We start from the raw sequence: 13,492 nt of genomic DNA on the forward strand, positions 1-13,492 counted from the left end.
CAGGACCCTGCGGGGGATGTCCGACTGCAGATTTTGCTCACAGGGATCAGGCCTAAACTGGCAGTCGGACATCCCTCTTGCAATCTGAGACCGCTGGATCCTAACTACTCACCTGCTTCCTGCCTGATTGCCCCTAACTGCCTCTGCCTGCCAGCTGATAGCCCCTAATTACCCCCCCTCCCACCGGTGCCAGACTGATCGCTCCTAACTGCCTCTGCCTGCTGGCCTGATTGCCCCTAACTGCCTCTGCCTGTCTAGCTGGGTAACCCCTAACCACCTCTGCCTGCTGGCCAGGTCACCCCTAACAGATTCTGCCTGCTGGCCTGGTCACCCCTACCTGCCCTTCCCTACCGGCCGGGTCGCCCCTAACTGCCCTCCCCTCCTGGCTGGATCACCCTTAATTGCCCTCCTCTGCCAGCCTGGTCACTCCTAACTGCCCTCCCTGCTGGCCTGGTCGCCCCTAACCAACTCTGCCTTGGCCCCCGCCACCATGGCTTTGTCCAGAAGGATGTCCGGAAGATGTCTGATCTAATTGTTGTTTCATTAGTATAGATTGTCATTTAAAATAAGAAAATAAATTACGGGTTTTGCATACTCATAACTGTAAGCATACTATTGCCCCACCATGGGTATGGGTAACAGAGAAGTTTATTTCACTTGTAACTGTTTCGAAGCTTAATCCATATGTTCAATCTCACCAAATAGTACACATTAGAAAAGTGCTTTTTGTTGTATGTCAGTTACACATATACCTAACTAAAGCCTTAAAATGTGGTTCCAAATAAAAACACAGATATCCCTCTGTATTTAGAAAATTAAGATGGCAACTCTATTTAGACATGACCATCTCTCTCCTCATTTCCTGAGAGAATCATTGCTGCCTCAGTGGCAGCAAATATTGTCAAGAAGTGAACACTACTGCAATCAGAATGATCAGGAATGCTGAACTGTCACAAAATACACAACCTGGGACTAATTATGTGATGATTCCTCCTCTAGCTTCGAGTTCTTGCCTGTTGTGATAACCTTGAGGTGAACACCATAGAGGGGCCCAGGAAATCCCCAAAACCATGAGATTCTTTTCACAACAAATCACTTCAGCTACAAAAAGAACAAACAAGCTTCAGGACTGGGTCATTTGTGGATAATGTTTAGAAGAGGCAATTTTCACCCAATGTACTGCCATCTCTTCCACTCACTATGAAAACAGTGTTTGTCCCAATATTGATTACACTTCACAGTGTTACAACAAATGAAACCAGCCTATGAAATTTCACACATCATGGCTCAGGGCTCCTTCACAGTATGTAAGACATACTATGAACAGAGAATATAATTCATATTGTTCACAGAAGCACAACAAAGGGCTCTTCTCTGACCTCACCAATAATATAGGCACCAGGCTAAAAAATTAGAACCAAAATGTCATGCAGATTTTCGTTAAAGGACTTGGTCAGCAATACAAAATAAACTAATATTGACCAAAGAGTCATTTTTGTCATTATTATGTGCCTTCCAAAGCACAGAGAGCTTGGGACCCTACCTTATCTGTTCACCTCTGCGTGTGACAGATCACAACTAACCTTTCAAATCATCCCAGGCAGTGAATATAACCAACAAAATTAAAGGTACAAAAGCAAAAAACACCTTTACTAAAAGATCATAAACTAGAACAGAGGACAGTAAGAATTTGCAGGTTGGTGAATTAGAAAATAAAACAATTCAGAAAAGCATAATGTGAGACACACAATGTCCCTGACAGAGGTTGCGCTTCTTAGCTGAGGATGGGTGGTCTGGACAAACCCTGGGTCAGACGCATGCCCTAGTCAGAGAGAAGGAATGAGGATCCTGTCAAGAGCTTGAAGTAATCATAATTTTCTTAAACACAAGTGAAAACATAGAATACATTTCCCCTTAGCACAGAGGGTTTGTGAGTGATGCACACTCTTAAGGTGAGCCAGGTGGCAGAGGTGAAATCTCTTCAGCCACAAATGTTTGCTGTGACATCAATCGGTTAGCAGGTCTGGGCATATTAGCAAGTACAATGCAGCTCCTTCAAGCCTCACTTGTACCTGAAACTTATGAGAAATATATCAGAGTGTATGTTCCATTAAAATGGGTTTAAATTCAGAAAAATAGGTCCCAAAGAGTCACCTTCAGTGTTGTTATACTGAGAAAAACAAAACATTCCCTGCACATTTAAAACTTACCTCCAGTGTGAACTCTCAGGTGTCTACTAAGGCTAGATTTTTGGCTAAAAGACTTCCCACATTCAGTACACTCATATGGCTTCTCTCCAGTGTGAACTCTGAGGTGTGCAGTGAGCTGAGCCTTTAGACGAAAGGACACCCCACATTCTCTACACTTGTACGGCTTTTCTCCAGTGTGAACACTGTGGTGTTGTTTGAGGTTACACTTATCACTGAAGGTCTTCCCACAATCACAGCACTCATATCGCTTGTCGCCCCTGTGAACTCTCAGGTGTCTAATGAAGTTAGATTTTACGCTAAAAGTCTTCCCACATTCAGTACACTCATATGGCTTCTCTCCAGTGTGAACTCTGAGGTGTTCAGTGAGGTAAGCACTTTGACGAAAGGACTTCCCACATTCTTTACACTCATACAGCTTTTCTCCAGTGTGAACTCTGAGGTGTACAGTGAGGTGAGCCCTTCGAGGAAAGGATATCCCACATTCTCTACACTCATATGGCTTTTCTCCAGTGTGAACTCTCTGGTGTAGTTTGAGGTAAGACTTATCACTGAAGGTCTTCCCACAATCACAGCACTCATATCGCTTGTCACCACTGTGAACTCTCAGGTGTCTAATAAGGTTAGATTTTAGGCTAAAAGACTTCCCACATTCAGTACACTCATATGGCTTCTCTCCAGTGTGAACTCTGAGGTGTTCAGTGAGGTGAGCCCTTCGATGAAAAGACTTCCCACATTCTCTGCAGTCATACAGCTTTTCTCCAGTGTGAACTCTCTTATGTCGATTGAGGTTAAAGATTCGTGTAAACAGTTTCCTACATTTGTTACACTCATAAAGCAGTTCTCCAGAACACACACCCAGGCACTGAACAACTTTCAGGTTGTGGCTTGCAGCAATTTCACATTCACCCCACTGGTGATGACTTTTTCCCCTGTGAAATTCCTGTGAAATCTCACGGCCACAGGGTAGCTCCTCAGTGTTGATAGTGGTGTGGTGCTTAGGAATATCAGAGTTGTATTGCAAGTCTTCTCCATACTCCCTGCTGGTTGAAGGCATCGTAGATAAGTAGAGGCTGGAACTGCTCACAAAGGAAGCCCTGTCCATAGCTTGTTTCCAGGGTTCCTCTCCACATTCATTCCTCTGTTTCTGTTGAGAGTTTGCACTGAAACAGAAGTCTACAACACATGAGTCACTATAGAATGCTTTCTGCTCAAAATATGCTACATGAGATCCAGTCAGGTGCAAAATACCTTTTAACGCAGAGAAACACCGCTTACACAGAGGGAATTTCTGGGTGATTGGAGCTGTCTTAGAAGTCCTGACCTTTGACTCTCCTTTTATAGATACACTCTGATCAGAACAGGCCTCATCACCATCAATTTTATGCCAACAACCTGAAAATGAGAAAGGGTAAGGAAATGAATGTTGAATGTGGTGACAGGGGCAAGTCCCATTACAAAAGTGTGTTACACATCACATGTTGGTTCCATGCAATTGTCTGAAAATAAGAGATGTGCAAGAAGGATTAATAAGAGGCTCTTCTGACTTTCTGCGCTAATGAAGATCACAACACAGGGAGGCCTCACCAGAAATATGACAAACATGGCAAGCACCACATGGATTAGAATATGGATCTCCAGCTAATCCTTCAACTAACAAAATTCAGCAAAGCTTGTCTGCTGGGGACTGGGGCAAGCTATGCACGACATTGGCTCCATCTTACTCCAAGTAAAATTCAATAAAGGAGTAGCTGGTTTAGAGGACTACTTAGCACATATGTGCACGTCATAACACATGCACTAGTCAATGTTGCAGAATACTGCAGAGTCAACAATGCAGAGAAACAGCTGATGAAGAAGTGAGCGGTCAGCACTGGGCCAGAGCAACACTGATTGCTACAGTATTCAGGGAAGAAAACATAACAAACAATTGAATGAGGGCCTTACAAGAACAGCCAATGGTTCATGTATTTAAAGACCACAACATGACACAAGCTGCTACAAAGAACACTTACCTAAAGAAAGAATGGAGAAGTTGAAGCTATGCATGCGGACACTGTCAGGCTCCCATGAAGAGAAAGTGCAAGCTGGGACCCATTAAGCTCACTCCAAGACTCCTGATTCCCTAACACTTCCTGTACTTTTTGAAGTAACAGGTGTTAGTGATGTTCCTGGAGACCTTTACTCAGAGCTCCCCATCCAGCTCATGCCTGACAGCCACAGCATGTTTGACAGGAAAGTGGGGGAAAGTAGCAGAGGCCATGTTCTGGCTGTGGGAGAGAGAAAGCTACGGCTGAGGAATAAAGGAAGAGAGGTCATCACCTCAGGACACTGGGAGAATGTGAAGGTCTTACCTACAGATGACACAAGTGCAAAAACTTCCAGCATCACATCGCAGTACAGAAATCTCTGAGCCTCATCAAGGATCCCCCATTCTTCCTGAGAGAAGGCAATGGCCACATCCTCAAAGTTCATATCCTGTCATAATGGAGACAGTACAGCCCATGATCAGATTCACTCCTAAGTTTATATGTCTGTCTTACTCCCTACCCTCCACACCCATCTTCTCTTTTCACTCTATATATTACATGAAATACCAGGCTTACATCCTATGAAAGCCACTGTCTTCTTATATTTCTGCTGATATTTTTCTTCCCACAACAATTAACGCAGTTGAACAGATAGAAGATACCTGAGCTCTGCAAATCCCATGTATACCACACTACCTCTTATCAATAGAGTGGGTGTTCAAAACAGGTTAGAAAGGGATGTTGACGATAAAAAATAGTGTGAGTGATTTGATACTGGTCTCTTCAGGAAATAGACTTGTAGTCCTTCTGATTGTTCCTTGAAGACACCAAAAACATGGCATCACACTTCATCAGCTTTATCCCAACCCCAAGGTATGAGGCTGTCGCTTTGCACTACCTGCTGCACATAGTTCTTTGAACAACACTTCTCTCACACAGCTTCTTTCCCAGAGGCACAACATCAAAGGTAATGCAAATTTTCCATGGCGTGGATAATTTTTTTTCTAATCAACTTCTTTTCCAAAATTACAGTTCACACAACCGCCATAATCTATTTCTCTCTTACCCTTCTTCCTTACCCATGGCAGTGGAGATTTACAGGACTGGGTAACACTGAGGAATGCTATCTCAGTCCCATCAACCAGTGTGTCACTCCCAACAAAAGGCAGGTGGATAGTTAAATGGCACCTAAGCTCTTAACCTAGAATGTAGCACCCAAACACCTCTCTCTACAGGCAATTATCCTAAAATTCACCTTATTGTTACATCCAGGGACCAGCATAAATAGAATCACCCTCCATTCACTCTCATGTCAATGTCAGGGACCTATCACCATGAATTCACAATCCCTCTCGAGTGCTCATCACTCTTTATACCACACCTCCCTTACACTTGCACTTCCACAGCCCCAGCGCCCATACTCATCTCCTGGCCTTTTACTTATTATTCAGCATGTGTGGTCCAGAGGAGGTTTGTCAAATTGAATCAAGATCAAGTACTGCCCAGAGTCTAATAGTCCACACTCATAGAGGCAGTCTTGTATCTTGCTATGTAGGCCTCTCTCCATGACTTTTTTTCCCTTCAACCTCAACTATTAAGAACAACAATCAGATCTCAGATATCCATAGCCCAACTCTTGTGATGCTGCACTTGATGTCCCTTCACTAGTCATAGCCAACATCCCTCACTTAACCCTCACTCAAGTCCCAACCCTGATGGCCCTCTGCAGCATGCCCAGTGAGTCTCACAAATGACCACTCAAGCCTCTAAGCTAGTCCACAAGATGGACTTCACCTCCCCACAGCCAGGCTACATTGAGGGCCACAACAAAATCCTGGTGAGAGTTTAGAAAAGGTGTTTGTACCAACCCTAGTCTCATGTTCTTTGAATTACTCTTTGGCCTCCAATTAATCTCAGGTCTACTCATCTTTTGAAGGTATTTGCTACTGCAATGTGATTATTTCTCCCCCACACTCTACATGACAACTTCTGTCCTTATGACAACCACCTACCACAAACAGTGGCCACAGCAAATAAGCCAGTCCTGGCGCAGAGTGTGAGACTATTCCTAGGCTAGCGAGCATTTACCCTCTGGCCTCGTGCATAGAGTGCAGGGGTTGCTGGGCGCCAGGGAGCCTCCCGCCGGCTGGGTGCTAAAGGAGTTGTGGCTATCCAGACATCTGATAAGAGGACTCCTAACAAGATATTGTCACTGTAACCTATAAATACCTGAATCATTACAGTTTCCTCTAAATTTCACAGAATATATAAAGAACTCTTCGCCCCATCCGAGGAGCAGTAGCCGTGTGCAGCCAGCCTCCATCAAAGGAGTAGCAGCTATGTGAGCAGTCCACCCATGTCCGAGGAGCAGCAGCCACGCGGGCAGCCTGCCACTGTTCAAGGACCAGCAGCCGTATGCAGCCTGCCCCTATCAGAGAAGCAGCAGCCTACCCCAGTATGAGGAGCAGCAGCTGTGCAAGCAGCCCTCCCCCACCTGCCAGAGGAGCCACGGCTGCTGCAAACAGCACCCACTAAAGGAGTCACTGCCAACTGAGGAGCAGCTGCTGCTGCGATTTCCCGATGAGCAACTGCAGCCCGAGGAGCAACTGCCACCAAAGGAACAGCACCTGCACAAATCAACATCTAGAGATGTTGGTGAAATAAAAAATGGGTAGACAAAGAAACCCCCAAAGGAATGAAAAGGAAAAATCACCAGATAAGCAGCTAAGTAGAACAGAGGCATGCAATATGTCAGAAAAAATTCAGAATAAGGGTTATACAGTTCATAAACAGGATGGATGAAAAAAAATCACTAACTTATGTAAGAATCAAGAAGAAATAAAGAGTGATATAGCTGCAATAAAGAACACCATGGAATGTTTCAACAGTAGATTAGGAGAAGTGGAGGACCGAATTAGCGAATTAGAAGACAGGGAAGCAAAACGCACCACCCAAACTGAACTGAAATTGGGAAAAAAAATTAAAAGACAGGTGGAGGGCCTAAGGGAGCTATGGGGCAACATGAAATAAAGCAACATACGAATAATAGGGATGCCAGAACAACAGGAAGAGGAACAAGGGTTAGAAAACCCATTTGAAGAAATAATATCAGAAAACTTCCCTGATGTGGAGAAGAAAGAAATCATACAAGCACAGAGAGTCCCAAACAAGATGAACCCAAAAAGACCCACACCAAGACACATCATAATTATGACGGCAAATGTTCAATACAAAGAGAGAATCTTAAAAGCTGCAAGAAAGAAACAGAAAGTTGTGTACAAGGGATATCCCATTAGATTATCAAAAGATTCCCCAACAGAAACACATCAGGCCAGAAAAGAGTGGAAGAAAATTTACAAAGTGATGCAAAGAAAGGACTGAATCCAAGAATACTCTATCCAGCAAGGCTATCATTGAAAATTGAAGGGGAAATAAGGATCTTCACATACAATAAAAGGCTAAGGTAGTTTATCACTACCAAGCCAGCAATGCAAGAAATGCTAAAGGGACTGGTATAAAAAGAAGAAATAAAAAGGGAAGGAACACAGGCACAAAAAATAAAAATGGCTACAATTATCTATCAATAACTTTGAAAATAAACAAACTAAATGCTCCAATCAAAAGACATCGAGTGGCTGAATGGATAAAAAAAACATGACCTATATATATGCTGTCTACATGAGACCCACCTAAGAACAAGGGATTCACACAGACTGAAAGTGAAGGGATGGAAAAATGTCTTTCAGGCAAGTAGAAATGAAAAGAAAAGCCAGGGTAGCAATATTTATATCTGACAAAATAGACCTCAAAGACGGCCATAACAAGAGATAAGGAAGGTCACTTCATAATACTAAAGGGAACGATACAACAAGAGGATATAACCCTGATAAAAATATATGCACCCAATGTAGGAGCACCCAAATACATAAAAAAAAAATTCTTGGAAGATATCAAGGGAGAGATTGACAACAATACAATCATAGTAGGGGACTTTAATACTCCACTGACACCACTGGATAAATCCTCTAGACAAAAAATCAGCAAAGAAACAGCAATTCTAAATGACTCACTAGATTAGATGGACTTAATTGACATCTTCAGAGCATTTCACCCCAAATCCATGGAATACACGTTCCTCTCAAGTGCACATGAAACATTTTAAAAAATAGACCACATATTGGGTCACAAGCAAAGTTTCCCCAAATTCAAGAAGATTGAAATCATATCAAGCATCTTCTCAGATGCTTGGCATAATATTAGAAATAAACTACAATAAAAAAAATCCAAAAAATTCCAACACTTGGAAGCTGAATAGCATGTTATTAAATATTGATTGGGTTACCAATGACATCAAAGAAGAAATTAAAAACATCCTGGAAACTAATGACAATGAAAACACAACAATCCAAAATCTATGAGAAACAATTAAAGTTGTCCTGAGAGGGAAGTTTATAGCTCTACAGGCCTACCTCAAAAAACAAGATAAAATGGAAGTAAATGATCTACCCTAAAACTTAAAGAATTAGAAAAAGAGCAACAACAACAACAAAAAAAGCCCAGAGTGAGCAGACAGAAGGAGATAATACAGATCAGAGCAGAAATAAATGACATGGAGACCAAAAAAACAATACAAAAGAGCGATGAAAGCAAGAGCTGGTTCTTGGAAAGGATAATCAAGATTGATGAACCTCTAGCCAGGCTCAACAAGAAGCAAAGAGAGAGGATCCAAATAAACAAAATCAGAAGTGAAAGAGGCAAAATTTCATCAGACCCCAGAGAAATACAAAGGATTGCTAAAAAATACTATGAACAACTCTATTCCAACAAATTAGACAACCTAGAGGAAATGGACATATTCCTAGAAAATTACAACATTTCAATACTCAATCAGGAAGAATCTAAAAATCACAATAGGCCAATAACTATGGAAGAAATTGAAACAGTCATCAAAAGGTTCCAGCAAACAAAAGCCTGGGGCCAGATGGCTTCCACATGGGAGATTTACCAAACATTCAAGGAAGAACTAAAACTTATCTTCCTCAGACTATTCCAAAAAATTCAAGAGGAAGGAACACTTCCAAACTCATTCTATGAAGCCAGCATCACTCAAACACCAAAACCAGATAAAGACAACACAATGAAAGAGAATTACAGGCCAATATCCCTCATGAACATAGATGCCCAAATCCTCAACAAAATCCTATCGGATTTTGCAGTAAATCGGATCCAGCAGTACATCAGAAAGGTCATACACCATGATCAAGTAGGATTTATCCCGGGAATGGAAAGATGGTACAACATCCACAAATCAATAAACATGACACATCACATAAACAAATTGAGACATAAAAATCACACAGTCATATCAATTAATGCAGAAAAAGCATTTGACAAAATCCATCATACTTTCTTGATAAAAACTCTCAGTAAGGTGGGAATAGAAGGATCATACCTCAACATTATAAAAGCCACATATAACAAACCCACAGCCAACATCATACTCAATGGGCAAAAACTAAAACCATTTTCCCTAAGAACAGGTGCCAGACAAGGATGCCCACTCTCACCACTCCTGCTTGACATAGTACTGGAAGTACTAGCCATTGCGATCACACAAGAAAAAGGAATAAAAGGCATTCAAATTGGAAAAGAAAAAGTAAAACTGTCCTTATCTGTAGATGACATGATACTGTACATAGAAAACCCTAAAGACTCCATCAAAAAATTATTAGACTTAATACATGAATTTGGCAATGTAGCAGGATACAAAATTAACACCATGAAATCTATGGCATTTCCATACACCAATAGTGAACTTACAGAAAAAGAGACTGAAAAATCCCATTGACCATTGCACCAAAAAAATTAAGATACCTAGGAATAAACTTAACTAAGGAGGTAAAAAACCTATACTCGGAAAACTACAGAGCACTGAAAAAAGAGATAGAGGAAGACATAAACAGGTGGAAGAACATACCGTGTTCATGGATTGGTAGAATTAACATCATCAAGATGTTCATACTATCCAAAGCAATCTATAGACTTAATGCACTTCCCATTAAAATACCAATGGCATATTTCACAGACCTAGAACGAACTTTCCAAAAATTCATCTGGAATAAAAAAAGACCACAAATAGCTGCAGCGATCCTGAGAAAGAAGAACAAAGTAGGTGGGATCTCAATACCAGATACCAAGCTGTATTACAAAGCCACTGTTCTTAAAACAGCTTGGTACTGGCACAAGAACAGACACATAGATCAATGGAATAGAATAGAGAACCCAGAAATCGACCCAAACCACTATGCTCAATTAATATTTGACAAAGAAAGCATGAACCTACAATGGATTCAAGACAGTCTCTTCAATAAGTAGTGTCAGGAAAATTGGACAGATACATGCAAAAAAATGAAAGTAGACCACCAACTTACACCATACATAGTAATAAACTCAAAATGGATAAAGGAGTTAAACATAAGACAAGAAACCATAAAAGTACTAGAGGAATCCACAGGCAGCAAAATCTCAGACATATGCTGAAGCAATGTATTCACTGATACACCTCCTAGGGCATTGGAAACTGAAGAGAAAATAAACAAATGGGACTATGTCAAACTATAAAGCTTCTGCACAGCAAAAGAAACCATCAACAAAACAACAAGAAAGCCCACTGAATGGGAGAACACATTTGCCAATGTTATCTCTGGTAAGGGTTTAGTCTCCAACATTTACAGGGAACTCATACAAGTTAACAAAAGGAAGATAAACAACCCAATCAAAACATGGGCAACAGACCTAAATAGAAGACAGAAGGAAGGCCAAGAGACATATGAAAACATGCTCAAAGTCACTAATTATCCGAGAGATGCAAATCAAAACGACAATGCGGTAACATCTCACACCTGTCAGAATGCCTATCATCAACAAATCAACAAATGACAACTGTTGGCAAGGATGCGGGGAAAAATAAAGCCTCGTGCACTGCTGGTGGGAGTGCAGACTGGTGCAGCCACTGTGAACAGTATGGAGTTTCCTCAAAAAACTAAACATGTTGGAACTCCCATTTGACCCAGTGATCCCACTTCTAGGAATATATCCCAAGAAGCCAGAAACACCAATCAGAAAGGATATATGCACCCCTCTGTTCATAGCAGCACAATTCACCACAGCTAAGATTTGGAAACAGCCTAAGTGCCAATCAGCAGATGAGTGGATTAGAAAACTATGGTACATCTACACAATGATATACCACGCTGCGGTAAAAGAGAAGGAATTCTTACATTTGCAACAGCATGGATAGAACGGGAGAGCATTATGCTAAGTGAAATAAGCCAGTCAGAGAAAGATAAATATCACATGATTTCACTCATTTATAGAATATAATGACCAACATAAACTGATGAACAAAAACAGATCCAGAGACAGAGAAGCATTGATCAGATCATCAAACCTTAGAGGGAAAGTAGGGGAGGGTGGGGTTAAAGGGGAGAGATCAACCAAAGGACTTGTATGCATGCATATAAGACCAACAAATGGACACAGACAACAGGGGGGTGATGGCATGAGTGGGGAGGTGGGAGGAAAATGGGGAGATAAGGACATATATGTAATACCTTAATTAACAAAGAAATTTAAAAAAAGAAAAAGAAAGCCAGTCCTCAGGTTCACACTGTCCCTTCTGAGCTACTACTACCATGACCAAACTGACCATAATTCCCTGTATGAAAGTGATCTACAGTCCTGGCTGATGGGTCTCAGTTAGTTGTGCATAGTCTCATGCACTGGTGAGGTCACATGCCGGGTTGTGGGCTGGAGCCACAGTAGGGGTTGTGCAGGTGGCACCCAATCCTTGCTTCGTGCTCATCCCTGTTTCTCTCTCTCCCTCCCCCATCCTTTCTACATCTAAAATCAATAAAAATATATATGTCTTTTAAAAAACATACCTGCAGGTTCCTGATTCAGCTCTCTCTTCACTCCCAGCCTTTGCACATTCTGGAACCTATGTCTGGAGGACCTCGCACTCATTACACTGGTTGCCACAAACAAGTTCCACTTCATGAAGCCCTACTCCTGGCCTTAGGAGTCTGGGCTGAGTGTCTGTTCAAAGTCCCCAGGTCCAAGGGCTACAAGAGCAGCTGACAGTCCCAGGACTCTACTCTCTCAGAGGCCACAAGGGGGTGAGGCCCTGAAATACGCTCCACAAACCCGTACACCTAATTCATTCTGTATTTGGAAAAATTTGTGAAAAGAAAATGGTCTGTTGACAGCCTGGCACCCACCAGGCTCTATGGGCTCAGGCTGCTCAGTGTCCTTGCCCAGCCCAGAGGCCATGTGCCCTCCAGATGCCTGTGTTATCTCAGGGCTCAGTCCTCAGTGCTCACTCTGCCAGTTCCCTTATCATTTACAGGACTTCCCCCTCCTGTCCACACTGCTGTCCTCTGTCCTCCAGGCTGTCCTTCCTCTGAGCAATGTTAAGAAAAGTTAGAATCCGGCCTCAGAAAATGTCCCTATTTTTTTCACAACCATCTATGGCCCCAGCGTCCTGAGAGTGAAAGTAAAACTCCTCGTGCAAAACCTCCCCTCCTCTCTGTGTTGCCTTTACACCCACAACAGGCCCGGGTTCCCGAGTCCTCCCTGCGCAGTCGCACCATCACGTCCTCACAAGGCGGCCCTGCAGCCTTTCACCCTCTTCCCCCATCAGCCATGTGTCGCCCTCGAGGGACTCACCATTCTGAGCGCTGGGACCTGGGCGGCGGGACCTGAGAGGCCGGTCCCCAAGGCTGGAGGGTGAAATGGGGTCAGGCTGCGGGGACGCTGTGAGCAGAGAGGAGTACGGGAGGCACGGGGACGCCAATCTCGGGCTGTTGGGCTCAAGGAGCCTCAGACACACCCAGCACGGCAGGCGCGCTGCCGCCCAGGCCTCCTCCTCCTCACGACCAGCGCCCTGAAGCCTGTGAATCTGTGAACAAAGACCTAAAAAGTTGAAATGTCCACCACCAGGAGGAAGCAGGAAGTCCCGCCCTAACCAAATGCGCAGACACCAAAATGCCCTTTAGCACCTCCCACATGCGTGCAGTTCCTTCTGGGTAATGTAGTTTTCTCAACCGCCCAGGGGCGTACTGGCATCCCAGCCAATGACTTAGTTCCATTGTGGGCAAACTGCGGCTCCCAAGCCACATGAGCCTCTTTGGCCCCTTCAGTGTGGCTCTTCCTAAGCCTTAGGAGTACCCTAATTAAGTTAATAACAATGTTCCT

The 13,492-nt window shown here is 43.0% G+C and overlaps 1 protein-coding gene across 1 annotated transcript; it reads right to left on the minus strand.

Moving 5' to 3' along the window:
* Positions 1–341: 341 nt before the first annotated feature.
* Positions 342–13,223, minus strand: LOC138998293 (zinc finger protein 211-like). Its single transcript, XM_070400352.1, has 4 exons — positions 12,965–13,223; positions 4,562–4,685; positions 2,211–3,602; positions 342–2,072 (listed from the first exon to the last, which is right to left on the minus strand). Exons 1-4 carry the CDS (start codon positions 12,965–12,967, stop codon positions 2,056–2,058), a joined length of 1,536 nt encoding a protein of 511 aa, XP_070256453.1. The 5' UTR covers positions 12,968–13,223; the 3' UTR covers positions 342–2,055.
* Between the last annotated feature and the right edge of the window lie 269 nt (positions 13,224–13,492).

The sequence above is a fragment of the Myotis yumanensis genome, unplaced genomic scaffold (genome assembly GCF_028538775.1).
Source record: "Myotis yumanensis isolate MYYU_CA2020_CCGP unplaced genomic scaffold, mMyoYum1.0.hap1 SCAF_20, whole genome shotgun sequence".
Classification (NCBI taxonomy): Eukaryota; Metazoa; Chordata; class Mammalia; order Chiroptera; family Vespertilionidae; genus Myotis; species Myotis yumanensis.